Source organism: Paramisgurnus dabryanus, chromosome 15 (assembly GCF_030506205.2).
Source record: "Paramisgurnus dabryanus chromosome 15, PD_genome_1.1, whole genome shotgun sequence".
Taxonomy (NCBI): Eukaryota; Metazoa; Chordata; class Actinopteri; order Cypriniformes; family Cobitidae; genus Paramisgurnus; species Paramisgurnus dabryanus.
In genome coordinates this window covers 17,317,946-17,332,419 of record NC_133351.1, presented here as the reverse complement: position 1 = coordinate 17,332,419, position 14,474 = coordinate 17,317,946, and the positions used below count along the sequence as shown (strand labels likewise).

The 14,474-nt window shown below is 38.3% G+C and overlaps 3 protein-coding genes across 4 annotated transcripts; 1 reads left to right on the top strand and 2 right to left on the bottom strand.

Annotated features, from left to right (window-relative positions):
- Nucleotides 1–270: 270 nt before the first annotated feature.
- Nucleotides 271–6,426, top strand: lcmt2 (leucine carboxyl methyltransferase 2). The gene is made up of 14 exons (XM_065251631.2): nt 271–373; nt 611–735; nt 881–962; nt 1,043–1,232; nt 1,506–1,662; nt 1,836–2,025; nt 2,202–2,309; nt 2,401–2,488; nt 3,707–3,943; nt 4,660–4,887; nt 4,977–5,074; nt 5,177–5,364; nt 5,547–5,682; nt 6,260–6,426. The coding sequence occupies exons 1-14, from the start codon at nt 329–331 to the stop codon at nt 6,419–6,421; spliced, it is 2,034 nt and encodes a 677-aa protein (XP_065107703.1). The 5' UTR covers nt 271–328; the 3' UTR covers nt 6,422–6,426.
- A 196-nt stretch (nt 6,427–6,622) lies between these two features.
- On the bottom strand, nt 6,623–8,695 carry crygs2 (crystallin, gamma S2). Of its 2 annotated transcripts, XM_065292499.2 has the most exons (3): nt 8,231–8,695; nt 7,792–8,034; nt 6,623–6,907 (listed from the first exon to the last, which is right to left on the bottom strand). In XM_065292499.2, exons 1-3 carry the CDS (start codon nt 8,237–8,239, stop codon nt 6,635–6,637), a joined length of 525 nt encoding a protein of 174 aa, XP_065148571.1. In that variant the 5' UTR covers nt 8,240–8,695; the 3' UTR covers nt 6,623–6,634. The 2 variants fall into 2 exon arrangements, with proteins under 2 accessions (XP_065148571.1, XP_065148570.2); XM_065292498.2 differs by having other exon boundaries at nt 7,792–8,695.
- Nucleotides 8,696–9,328: 633 nt separating this feature from the next.
- On the bottom strand, nt 9,329–14,252 carry tbccd1 (TBCC domain containing 1). Its single transcript, XM_065251634.1, has 7 exons — nt 13,879–14,252; nt 13,115–13,446; nt 12,850–13,005; nt 12,257–12,623; nt 11,899–12,085; nt 10,424–10,927; nt 9,329–10,115 (listed from the first exon to the last, which is right to left on the bottom strand). The coding sequence occupies exons 2-7, from the start codon at nt 13,442–13,444 to the stop codon at nt 9,893–9,895; spliced, it is 1,767 nt and encodes a 588-aa protein (XP_065107706.1). The 5' UTR covers nt 13,445–13,446; nt 13,879–14,252; the 3' UTR covers nt 9,329–9,892.
- Nucleotides 14,253–14,474: the final 222 nt, after the last annotated feature.

Below are 14,474 nucleotides of genomic sequence, written 5' to 3'. Positions count from 1 at the left end.
ATATGTGTGTTATATAAAAAAAAAATCATAAAGTATATAAAGCATATAAATACAAAACAAGTATACTTTGCGAATGTACTTTAGGCTAATTCGCTGGGGCAGTATTTATAATATTGTAAATCGGGATATAAATAAACCAAATACAATCATTTTATATGTCCTTATATTAAATATGTTTAATTTAATATTTATTATATTCCATATTTTAATGTACAGTTATAATGGTACGACTTTTGTCATAGAATGATGTGCATGCATCGGTATAATCGAACCACTTCCGCTTTTATGCTTGTTTTCGGCTTCCACAAATCCACGTGTGTTAAGAGTGATGCCAGTGATCAACAGCAAAAAAGAGCAGGGAAAGGATGTGGCTGTAAGTCGGTGTCGTTTAAACAGAACAGTTTAAACAGAAGCGTTTTTGTGGATAACAGATCTGTAAAACTTACATTAAAATTCCACCGTTAACTTGTCAAAACACATGTTTTTCTAGATTTTTTAAATGTCTTGTCTAGGTATTTAATGGAATAGAATAAATACACATAATGGCTTCCCAAATATTAGAGGTCCAAATATTAAAACCTGTATTAAACACAATGGGTCTGTTTTTCAGGTACAGGGGACCAATGACAGCAGTGTGGTCAGTAAAGTGTCAGCAGCTGCACAGGGTTACTTCAATGATCAGTTCCTGAAGCATTTTGTGTGCAAGGTGTCAAGAAGAGCTCCACTGATCAACAGGTAAAAGTTTACAACCAATCAGATTTGTTAATCTTTTATTGCAATACCCTGAGTTATAGAGATCGTATTTCCTTTTATAGTGATGATCTCTAAAATACAGATTATTACCTTTCTGCTATGTATGTGTATGCTGTTTTTTCAACAGAGGTTATTATGTACGCATGAAAGCAGTCGATCACTGTGTGAAGCAGTTTTTTTATGCCACAGAATCCTGCTTGAGGAGGCAGGTAGGATAAACCAATTTTTGTCAATGTGTGTGGTTTTTGGTTTGTGGATGTATCCTGATAATCTCTTCTTTTAATCTCAGATTCTGTCGCTAGGGGCAGGGTTTGACTCCCTGTTTTTCCGACTATATGTGGAAGGAGCTCTTAAAAGCGTCACGGTTTTTGAGGTTGACTTTCCAGAAGTTGCCCAACGCAAGGCTGCCTTGATCAGTAGCAATGCTTGCCTGATGGATGCGTTGCCAGATTGGGAGTCTGTCTCAACTCAACAGACTAGTAGGACATTTACTGTATCACTCATATCCTTAATGCGTTGCTTACCAGGATATCTAACCATTTATGACATTTAGTTGTTCAAGTTATTTTATCATGTCGAATCAGCTTATATTGTGGAGGACAGCCATAACTTTTTGTTCTTTTGTTTTTTAGAAACTACGAAGTTTTTTTGTAATGGACCAAAACTTGCTCCTATTGTTGTCAAACCCAAATATTATTACTGCTTATTTAAGCAATTATCCAAATATGACTCTGTTGCTTGCCTATATGTAGATGGTGTGTTCATCAGAAGTGGTCATTACAATCTTCTGGGTGTGGATGTCAGGAAGGAGCAGGAAGTGGAGGCGACTCTGAACAAAGCTGGACTGCAGAGGGATGTTCCCACACTTGTTCTTTCAGAGGTGGTGCTGACCTACATGGAAACCCAGTGGTAAGGACTAACACAAATATTTTGTGTGTGTGTCATCTTCAAGAGTTAGGTGAAGGAGCACTTAGTGTTTTGGTGCTTTTTTCAGACACCTCCACCTTCCAACATGACACACGTATCATACAAGACACATATAAAAGTGTTATCTTTAACAGTTTTTTGCTGTTTCAATTCAGGTCAGATGCTGTGATCGGCTGGGCTGCCAAGCTCCTCCCACAATCTTTGTTTGTGATGTACGAGCAGATCCACCCCGATGACCCTTTTGGCCAGGTCATGCAAAATCACTTCCTGAAGCTTAACTCAACAATACACGCACTCAAACAGTATCCAGACAGCAATGCTCAGACTCAAAGATTCATACAGCAGGTATGAGTGACAACCCTAACCAGCATTGGTACAATAATAGTGTGTTGCCTGTATCAAGCCACCATAAATAAAATATGCACATTACACAGATCAGGGTTGTGACACATCATTGATCTTTTAGCTTTAATAACTGATATGTCTAATATCAATAACTGATCATAACCTGACTGTCACAGGGTTGGGAGAAATGTGTCTGTCTGGACATGAATGAGTTTTACCTTGATCTTCTTCATGAGGATGAGAAACAGAGAGTCGAGGGACTGGAACCTTTTGATGAGTTTGAAGTGAGGAAATGGACTCATCATCCAAAAAGATTATTTGTGGTCTCTAACCTGTAATGCTTGATCTCAGGCCTGTTGTTATTTCTGATATCAGGAATGGCACCAGAAATGTTCTCATTACTTCATCCTTACTGCCTCAAAAGGCTCTATGACCAGTCAAGCCCTTCTCACGCTACCAAAAGGTAAGTACCAGTGAGATATTTCTGTCATGTGTAGTAATGGGGTGGTATAGAGGTTAAAGGGGGTCGTACACCGGAAGTGCACATTATATAAACCGTTTCATCTGGCGCACGTGCGTGACGCGAGAAGCGTCTAGTACGAACTTTACTTCCGGTTTTTGTTTGTTTAATGGTCTGACTAGTTGCTGAAACTGAACTCTTAAACAAATACCTTGTCGAAAATAACAAATGTTTTGGGTTCCTATGTAATCTACGTGTTGTTTATTTTGCTTGTTATATAAATAAACTACTTTAAAAGGACTTTGTTGTTATTTATACTTCGCAGAGTTTACCAGAAGTTACGTGATGACCACGAAAGCCGCGTGTTTATGTTGTTACTGCTGAAACCGTCTATAGAGCGAGATTAGTCATATAGCGTCAACTTCAAAATGCTAAATATACTTTAGCAGCCAATGTTAATCGCTAACAATTTGGGACAAATATGATGTTATTTTAAATGTTAAACTATGTTAGTGGCGTTCTGTGGTAGGGATTTGAGCAGTGTCCTGAGTCACAGGTGGTGCCTGTGTGCGTTCACTCATAGAAAACAATCTGTTCTGTTTTTTTATTACACCAGCCAATAAAAAGAGTTACAACAGTGTTATACACAAAAAAATAGGTTGAAAAGACCCCAATTTGGGGTTGTTTTGTAACTCATGGTTGAGTCAAATTTGATAAATATAACTTTTATCTAGAATAATGGGTTCATGATTTTTTTTTTACTTTTTTATTTAGTCATGTAAAAAATGTAAACCTGACTTCTTTATTTTTATAATTTATTTTAGTTATTTTAACTTGATTTTTATAATTTATAGCAACTCCCCACAAGTCAAGAAAGTTGAAATTAAAGATTTTTTTACAGTGTAGCTGCACCTGATATTGTGCATAATTTTTTACCAATGCTTGGATCTTAATGCAATCCATTGCCTTTTTATATGTTGATTAAAACATTTTTGTATATACATTATGACAAGAAAAGTTACACAATTTTCACAATTACAAAATATATGTATTGTGATCCTTTCTGGTTATTATTTGTTTCTAACGTGGCCTACAATGTAGGCCCTGCAAGGAAGTATAATGTGTCCTTTAAGGCCATAGTTTTTGCTATACAGAAATTGATATACTGTAGTTGGCTTTATTGCATTGTTTACATAGTGTTTAATGTCTAATTTCTTCTAGTGCCGTCTATCCCTCGCATGACTCCTCAGTGGCTCAGGAATCCTCCTCTGTCCGTGAAGCCTGTGAGCGGGTCTGCATGTGTGGAGGCTGTAGGTATGGCCTCTGCTGTGCTGGGATCTGGGCTAATCCTTCTTACTGGAGGCAGTGGAAGAGCAGGAAGAGACACAGCAGCCAGGGTCCTGATCAAAGAGCAAGCTGGCTGGAAATGTGCCAGCGTGTACCCTCAGGGAGACAGAGGTGAGTTGTTTTGCTGTCATTCATTTACCTCATTTAAATTTTGGTTAATGCAATGCACACTATATATAAAAGTGCCTGTTTATTTGCATGCCGTTTGAAAGTTTCTGTACGTGACAAATGATTAAATGAAATGACACCTGTAAATAACAGGTCATGAAATTTCTGGAATATCATGGAATTTTAAAGGTCTATTCCAGACATTGAAAGTCAGGGAATATATTTTTATCCAAGTCATGGAATATCAGGGATTTTTGTTTGTTGCTTTAAATTTAAGTTTCCATTTATGAAAATGTAATGCACTTGTTGTGACGTAAGGAATACTATTTCCGGGTCCAAGCCTACTGATTTCAAGTGAGACAATTTAAACGGCTGTTTATGGGCACTGTTTATTTATTTTTCATGCACTTAAGCTACATTTTTATAAATGCACAATGTACACTACATTATCCAGGCTCATGGCATCCTGGATTAGGTCATGGAAATGTAGCTTTTTAGTCAATGAAAGTCAGGGAATTTGACATTTAACTTCAAGTGAGGACCATAAAAAAATACATGTTGCTAGTCCTTAACTTTTTATGGGACATTGTGGCAGTTACTTTTAACCAACTAGTGTGCTCCACTAACACTTTTAGAATTACACTTTGTCTGTGAAATATGTATCATCACAGACCTAGCTTGTTAGTCATGAGACTATTGGTTATGGCATTTCTTCCCAGTGGTGAGTGTTTATCAGACACTGACCCCTGTACCTGGTGGAGGAGCTGTCCTGCTCGGCGGCAGAACTTCTCCACTCAATCCAGTAGGCAGTGTTGTGTCGGTGACCTTTGACCTTGGTGATCAGCCATCTCAAAGCACAGTACAACTGTCATTTAAAAACATGGTTTGTACCGGCATTGGTCCAAAACCCAGATGGCGCCACACATCAACCTGCATAAGTCATGGAGGTAAGATTAATAATATTATGCACATAATCATTTTAGTTTATTCTAATAATTTAAAAGCCTAAATTTAATTTATGATCTCATTCTTCCAGACAAGACCTTTCTATTTGTGTTTGGAGGACGTACTGATAAAGATCCGGTTCTGGGTGATGCACATTTTCTGTGTTTGGAGAACAACCATTGGACCGAGGTATGGTCTTGCACTATATAATGCTGTAAACAAAATGTTTGTGATGTGCACAAGAGTAGCAACTTCCAAGCATTCATACAAAGAGTTTGGTGTTTCATACAGATTCCCGTTGATGGTATCGTCCCAGAAGCCCGTCATTCACATTCAGCATGTCCCTATAGAGGGGGGCTTGTGGTATTTGGAGGTTTAGGTAAAAGTGGAAGACCTCTCGGTGATGCTTTCCACCTGAGACCCACATCTTCAGGTTTCTGCTGGGAGAAAATTATTTTACATCCATCCCCAGTGCCCAGGTTTACTTCCTTTTTGTATTTATATTTTATTAATTCAAAAAGTATTTGACTCAAGTGTGTATATATACAGTGTGTTGATTGTTTTTTTTTTTTGTTTTTTTTTTGCTGTTTTAGACTAAAATTTAGTTAAAACAATTGTATCAAAAAGATGTGTGACAGTTTTTGCTTCTGTTTTATTTTAGATACTCTCACTCGGCTCATGTAATCAATGAAAATTTGGTTGTGGTTGGTGGAGTTTGGCTTCAAGCTGATGGAGTACCAGGAGTTGCTGTAATAAATTTGACTACTGGGGCTTGCGTGGAGATACAGCTGGATACTGTAAGTCCATGTGCTCACACGAATTGGTTTACTATGAAATGGCTCATATGGTTGCTTAAATTTGATTTATCATTGAAGGTTTAAAAGGGGACATTTGAACAGCCTTTTTTAAGATTTCAAATAAATCTTTGGTGTCCCCAGAGTACGTATGTGAAGTTTTAGCTCAAAATACCATAAAGATAATTTATTATAGCATGTTAAAATTTCAAATGAGCTGATCTCTGCACTAAATGGCAGTGCCGTGGTTGGATAGTGCAGATTAAGGGGAGCGGTATTACCCCTTCTGACATCACAGGGGGAGCCAAATTTTAATGATCTATTTTTTCACATGCTTGCAGAAAATGGTCTACCAAAACTAAGTTACTGGATTGTTCCTTTTTCATATTATCTAGGTTAATACAAGCACTGAAGTTAAAAGCACCCGATTATAGCATTTAAACATGAAAAGTCAGATTTTCATGATATGTGTGAACCATACATTTGTTTCTATTAATCATAAATATTGGTTGCTCTTGTTTCACAAAAATAAAAATGTTATGCTTTCTATCTTTTTTATATATCTGTTTTAATTTTCCAGTCAGCTGTGCCTTGGCCTCTTATGCTGCATTCATTCTGCTCTGAGCTGCTGGATTCTGAGGGGGCCGAATTGATGCTCATTGGTGGAGGTGGAAATTGTTTCTCATTCGGCACTCACCTTAATCTCCACCCTGTAACTCTGGATCTAAGGCCAATCCTCTAATATGTATATTAGATAAAAGTGTGTGCACAACATTGTTAATAACTATCGTGGAGAAAAATACAATCAAAAGTACAGAAAAATATGCTGCAGAGTGAGTCGCCAGCAAAACTTTATTTCAGCTGGGACTTCAGATGAAGCCACAGAAAATTAGCCAAAATATTATGGGGCAGGGACAAGAGCGGGTCATGCAATATGACCGCTAAAAGCCCGAGGTCACTCGGTGAAGCGTCTGAAGGACTGCACGGTTGGACAGACTGCGCCCCACTCCACTGGTTTGCGGTAGTTGCCCTTTTCCAGGAAGTACTGGTGGCCGCGGTAGTTGGGATGTTCGTAGAAAATCCAGTAGCCATCCAGAACTTTGCAGGAATGGACCTCTCTCAGGCGATATCTCTCCGGCACAGATGGACAGTCATCCACAGCCTCTATGGCCTGGCCTGTGAAATCGGGCTTGTCGTACAATTGAACTTTGTACTGCATTCCACTTGTCTGCAGAGGAAGTGGGACAAATGAGTTGGGGGGGATTATGGGTTTGGTTAGGAGAAGGGGGAGAAAAGTTTACTGTATGTATGTGGGTCAGAGAGTAGGGATTGAAGTAAAAGGGGTACAGACTATGTGATGAAATGTACATCAGCTGCAGCATGTTTTATGCGTTTTGTACTGTAAGTCTTTTTATCTTGTTTACTGTGGAGCAGTCTACATGATAATATATATTAAAAAAAGTTTTTTTATAAAGTTGTGTCAGTGTTAGGGAAGATCGCCTCTAACTATTTTTCAAAATTGTAATGCCTGGCAATATTTTATTTAATTTAGGATCTCCATTGATTGATACAAAATTGGCTTATACTGTGCAAATGTGCAGCCTTTCAGTAAGACTAATTGAAATATAGTAGGACGTATGGATATTGATCCATTGACTAAAGCTTTCAAGTCTAATTAGGTTAACCAGACAGTTACAAAAGATCTATGATTGACCTACCACTATGTGTATCGTTACAGGTTTTGATTGTGTTTTAACCTAGTAAAATCAAATGCAATTCTAGTTAAACACAGCATTATAAAACTGCTTCACAATCGTCCTAAACCTTGCACACTGTTCTTTATTTTAAGGGATAGTTCACCCATCATTTACATACTGTCATGTTACAAACCTGTATGACTTTCTTACGTAGGAAAATGAATTATAGCAACTATCCAAATCGGATACTAAACTTCTGGATTGGATACTTTATTTTAACCTGGTTAAATAAAAGGAACTAAACTGAACATTAAGGTGAATAAATGATAGCAGAATTTTTGGTTGAACTACCCTTTAAAATCTGAGCTTTAGCCTCAACAGGACACAATGAATAACACAGGCGAAGTAGACTTACAGAGCGGATGATCTTGCAGGAACTGAGATGGTCATTGAGTCCCATCCAGCGCTGAAATTCAGGATATTCCCCCCTGGTCAACACATACTGGTTACCCATGTAGTTGGGCCGCTCATAAACCACCCAGGCACCATTCTCCACGCGAATAGAGTTGCAGCGGCTCAGATAGGTATGGAAGTCTGAGCAGTCGCTGTCACACTCATAGCGACGACCCTGAAAATTCTTGTCCTCAAAAAACACAATCTGAGGGACATCAACACAGTGTTGAGCAGCATTATTATCACTTTCTAACATTTATGCTAATAAAATGGCAGTTAAACCTCCAATAAAACATATGTTATAAATGTCAATATCATCATTCAAGTCCACATAATTCTTAATGTCATAAGGTATCCACTAAAGAATGTATTTGTCCTGAGGAATCTCCAAGAGTACTCACCCTGCCCATCTTGGATGCTGTATTTAGGGTTGCCTAGGTAGAGTGTCTGTCATCCAGGCTGAATGTTTAGCTGTTTAAATATTTTGCCCCCAATGTCAAAATGACAAGGGGAGTGGTCGGATAAACGCTTTGTCATGAAAATGAGATCCAAAAATTGAGTCAGTGGTTCTGGCACTATTCAGTTTTTTCCAGAAAAGCAAATAGGGATTAAAGAATAATGACCAGCCTGGCACAGGCATTCATTCACCCCCTGTGTGCTGCCCTCGCTGCAACAGCCCTGCAGCCTACGCCCATACCAACCTAAACCATAACAGCACACTGGCCAGAACCTTATGCCAAGAGCAGTGCCAGATGAAGAGCCCAGATGCATTGAATTGTATTCTGCCATACTAAATGGCACCCATTAGCCTGGCTCAGCTCTTCTGGAGCTATTGGTAAATGTAAGCTTATATGAAAATGCTCAGCCTCAAGTCTACCAATTAAATATGGATTCTAGGGCTGCATAACAACTAATCATTTGCAGAATAAACGTTTTTATTTACATCATTTATTTGTGTGTGTGTGTGTGTGTGTGTGTGTGTATTGTGAATAATATATATAAACATGAATACTTAATATATACACTTTTTTCCAAAAAATTATACATGCATGTCTGTGTATTTATCTATACATAATTATTATACACAACACACACATATATGATGTAAACAAAAACTTTTATTCTGCAAACGATTACTTGTTATGCAGCCCTAATAGATTCTACACTGTATCTTAAAAGCAAGAAAAAGCTATATTTAATCATATATATATTTTTTTTACATTTGTAGTCTAGATAACCTTATCATGTGGTTCAGAGTACAAATATAAAATTGGTATGAAATTGTTTTATTAAACACCTGAACTTATTTCACCCTCAAGTTGCCATTACAGTGCTGTCTATAATGATCAGTATATAAACTCTTGGTTATTAATTAAATATTTGAACACTGATTTAATACATTCAAGAGACATTTTAAGTGACTTTGTTGTTGGCATCTATATTGTGAATGTATAATAATAGTGCTACAAAATAATGCATTATGAACAGACAGCAAAAAATAAAAATAAAACATTTTAATTCATACTGGCTGAAAATGTTAAGGAAAAATAGCTGCAAACTCTTCAGTGAGCATATGGAATAAGTCCACATGTTTGTCAATAATTACAGTACATGCCTTTACATCCACATCTCTGTTCCCTGTATATTTATATGGGAGATAACAGTTCCCTTCCCTCGTTTAATTAAACAAAACCAATTTGGATGACAAGGGCATATAAACCTCTACAGTCATGTGTAACATAATACAGTTTTTGACGTAAAGTATCGTACACAAAGCAATAATACATATATCAGAATCTAACAAACCCTGTACTAATGTAAGGCAAAAGGTGCAAGTACCAGCTAAATGCCAACTACAGCATGAAGGGAAACAATAATGTCCCTGTCCAGATCATAAAAACAATTCATACAGCATTTCTACAGAAATAGTCAATCCTTCAAGTGCCTTACAACAAAAATGTTGACAGTTTTCGTACCCTTACAGCATTCATGAATCAGTTTTTTGGAAAAGAAGGGGAACCGTAGCTACACATGACTGAAGCTCCAAATGTTTAGCTATTGTCTTAGCAAACAGTAGGTGTTTGTCCCACTGCCTGTTCAGGTGATTGCTCTTTCAGTGGATGAAGTGCAGAGCTAGAGGTGTGGCTGGAAGGCCAATGGTCCACAGAGGTAGAAGAGGTGAGAGTAGGAGGAAGAAGGCTGTCCAGCTCTTGTCTTTGTCCCGTCTCGAGCAACCACTCATGAAACTTTTGCTCTACTAAAGCCTGAAACTGACGTCGCTGATCCCTTAGGACAACACAGACATAACACATTAATACAGTTAATATTGCATTACACAGGGTAAACACAGGTTAAATACTTAATTTGGGGGAATGCACCAAAATGATTTAAAAAACAGCTAAGAATCATAAATAGATAAAAATATGATTCATAAGATAGATTGACTTATCTATAAAACAAAAAGTTTTACTTTCAGGTTTTAGTTTTGACCATACATTTTCTTTTTTTGGTGCATCACTAATATAATGTCAATGTGTAAAATATAAAAAAAAAAACAGTACAGCAGCGCTGAGAGGAACAAAATCTGAACTCACTTATTCAAGTGTGCATCCTTCACAGTCTTCTGCCATTCCTGAACCGCCTGCTCCCGACTCTCCACTGCCTTCTGGTAATCTGCTGGCAGGGCCCAAGGGATCTCACAGTTGTCTCCTTTCATCTGAAAGGGTATCACCAATGGATTAAACTCAGAGGGGGGCTGGATGCGAAAGCAACCCGTGTCTGGGGCAGAACCCTCTGCTCCGAACAGCAGTGGCTGGTCCCATAAATTAGGAACCACTGCTAGGCCCACGCTAGCCATGTGGTCCTCCAGGGTGGGGTAATGTGTGTGGAAGGGACCTAGAGTCAGGGAGATATTCCCAGGAAGAAGGAGGGGTCGAGTCGGTGTTAGAGCGTGGATTGTGCATTGAAAGGAGGCACCTAGAGTCAGACGGCCAGCAACACACACCACCCGAACATTCTCACAGCTCTGAATGTGGACGCTGGTCTCTACCGGGCCCAGCACCACTGTGCTATTCCTGCATTTATCCAGGGTCACAGACCTGGAAGATAGGGACACAGACATTTAGTACTGAACAAATAAACAGAAATAAATCATTACGTAGAGATCAGACTATAACCAGCATTCTTTTACTTGTAAGTAAGGCTAGTTGGCATTATCCAAAGCAAGTTTACAAGACTATAGTATGTACTGATTAGTGAACTAATAAGGGTTAATTCCAGGTGATCTCCTGACATTCTTTCCATTTTGCACCTTGTTTTCTTCATGTGTTCAATACTTATTCCCAGTCATTTCACTTTATTTATTATGACTCAACTTGTATACTTAAATGTTCTGATTTCTTTGTATGAATTCAATATTTGGCTTGTTGGCTACATCTGGTGAAAATTTTGTGTCAATAGCCCACTCTCCTTAACTCTTTAACCGCCATTGACGAGATATCTCGTCAATTAAGAGAAAACGCTTCCCCGCCAATGACGAGATTTTCCGTCTTTCCGCAATACCGCTATTATCCCCTTCCACAACTTTTTAAACCCGCAAGTATTGCCCTATGACAAGCGGCTGCATGTCCGTGTCTGTTTTAAAGATCGCTCTGAATGGGATCTCTATGAAAAGTCCGTCACAAAAATGGAATTATCTCTGCTTTTTGCGCAAAATGTGGTGTTTTTGCAGAAACCTACCCATATTCAAAAGCTGATTACAAAAGAACCACTGAAGGTAGGATGAAACGTTTTTTTGTTTGAAAGCAGATAGTCTGTTCTTTCATTTGGTATATTGTATGTTTATATATTTAAAGAAGAACATTTTCTGGAAGGCATTAAACTTTGGTGAAAATCATGAAAAACGCTGGCGCTGGCTGGCAACTTTTTAAAAAAATGCTGGCGGTGAAAGAGTTAATGATAAAAATGCTGATGTGTCAAATACTTATTTTTTACAGTTGTATACATCAGCTAAGAAACAACTTTAAATCTCATATTTATGATCTCAATGAATACAGTAGATTCCTCTCACCTCAGAGGGGAAAGAAGGTAGATGAATGAATCACTGCAACGGTGCAGTTTGACATTGGCATTATTCAGCTTCTCAGAGTCCTTGGCCAAGGTCTGTTTGCAAACTTGTGACAAGAGCACCAGTCGACTTCCTAGTGGAGCCAGGTGGGTGTTCCTGAATATTTTGGCTTTCTTCAGGATGCCCTCTACTGCAAAAGGAAACATGTAGCGTTAGAAAATACATTAAAAAAATAAGCTGATGGATAATTAAATCAACCAAATCCAGACAAGTTATATTATACATTTTTAGTTTTTTTTTCTTTCTGTGAGGTCTACTAATGTTCATTCATCCAAATTATTTCTAAGTACTGCCAATATACCTTGAAGGGCCCATGCCAGTTTCTTGCCTGACTGCGGGAAGGAGGTTATGCCAAAAGGGTTGAGACAGAGTGCCTGACGCAGAAAGCCCTCAAACTGCTGCAGAGAATAAGTGCGGCTGAGTTTGGAGAATCCAGCTGGAGACTGAAGTGGTGTGCGGCTAAGGAGCTTGTGGATGGGATACACGTTACGGCTGGGGCTCACAGATCCTTCCAGCAGCAGACTGAGGCTCTCCAGGGCTTCTGGAGTGAGCTGGCTGTCACGCAGAATCTGTCCTGAACTGCTCAGTTGCCCAGGCTCCAACAGTAATTCCAAGAGCTCGGAGAGATGTGTTTGGATAAAAGCGAGATGAGCCTGGTCATCCCAGTTCTGGAAGGGGAGAACAAAAAATCCTTATAAGAATTATTTCTCCCAGACTTCCTTACACATGAGAAACCCTGACATTTCCTGGCTCATACAGACACAAATGTGATATTATATAGCTTATTATCATTATTATTATTAATATTTAAAAATGCATTACAATTGTTAAGGTAGCTCTTGATTTTGAGGTAAAACATGACATGAGATGTTTTTGGAAGACTTAACCACACACCTTATTTTGGGAGCTCATTTTGGTTTCTCTTTCAGAGGAGGTAGAGGGTGATCGTGAACTTGGCCACTCTTCTCCTATCAGTGATGTGCGTAGAGAGATTCGGTTCAGCTGCTGCAGATACAGGAAGAGCAGGAACTGCAGTGTGTCCACTGACAACTAAAAACAGACATACAGAAACAATTCAAAAGAAAAAAATATACTTATTAAAACTCTAAATATTACACAGATCTTTTTATCCTTCACACAAAACCAATTTTGTTCTTACCTTACCACGTTGCCTTTCAAGTTCCTTAGGAGTGTGACATTGAGACAGAGCTTCTGCCCACTCTAATCTCCTCTCTGAAGTATGAGGCATTAACAGATCAAAAGTTTCAAAATAAAGCCAGGCAATCTCTTCTGCCAGCTGCAGTTTGCCACAGGCGATGTGTCGCCACATATGCCAGCCGAGCCTGGGGAAGCAGCCGTCCCGCGTTCGAACATAACAGGCCATCTTGCGCAGATAGTGCATGCTAAATTTGCTTGGGGGTGCTGCGGGAATCACCCCGATCAGGAAGGGCTCCAGACGTGGCCATACACTTGCTGTGTATTTCTCCATATCTAGGTAGAGAAAAAGACAAAATGCTGTAATGTAATGTAATCTAGATATATATATTAGCAAGTTGAATTTTAAATGGTAAGTATGGAATTATAAAGCAAAAATACATAACATTTAAACTTTTATACTTTTATACTCAAACATGGATTTAGGGGTAACAAAGTTAGATATTGTAACAATATGAATGATAGATATGGTTACGGATTATAAGAAATGAAAGAAAAAAATCAAGACAAATATCTGAATATAAAGACTACAAATGATGAGAGATAATATCAAGTTAGACTGGTTTAAGTTCAATAATCTGTGTTTCCATGACAACCAGAGCATCCTAACATCAGTATCAAGAGGCTGATCAGCAGACTTTATGACAGGTTAATGAACATCAGTTTTAAAAACACTGTTATTATAAAATAAGCGTGCCTTGTCCTTACCAGATTATTGAAATTCCTGAGGCTGCAACAGATGACCACATTTGCTTCATGGATTAGGCGTTTATATTTAAATTCATTTCCAGCATACACTTTTAAACTGAAAATGATTTCAGATGCTGACCACCTATGCGAATCTCAAGCAAAACTGAGGCGCCTCGTGAACGCGCGCAGCCGTGCCGCTCAAAACTTCATTATTTTTCCTTTATCACCATGTCCACCATTACTATGGGACCGAACAATCCTCAAAACCTTTCAATAATAAATTACAATTTAAGACTGCGTTTGTACACGTAACGTCTCGACAGTAATATTATACCTAACAAAATAAACAACGATAAAACTGCCCCACTGTTCGTAAACGGTTGCCATGCCGTACGTCACAGTTTGACGTAAAATAAATAGTGGCTGGCTAAGTTTCAAAACAAAAGTCCTCGATCAAGCCATTGAACCTAGCGTACCAAGTGATTTAAAGACGTAAACAGCAAAACACCTGTCAGCAGCTGAACAAAATATATTTATATTTTCCCAATTTGAATCAATGTCTGTGTATTAAAAAAATAATAAAAATTCGAAGAAAAGAAAATCTTGATCAAGGC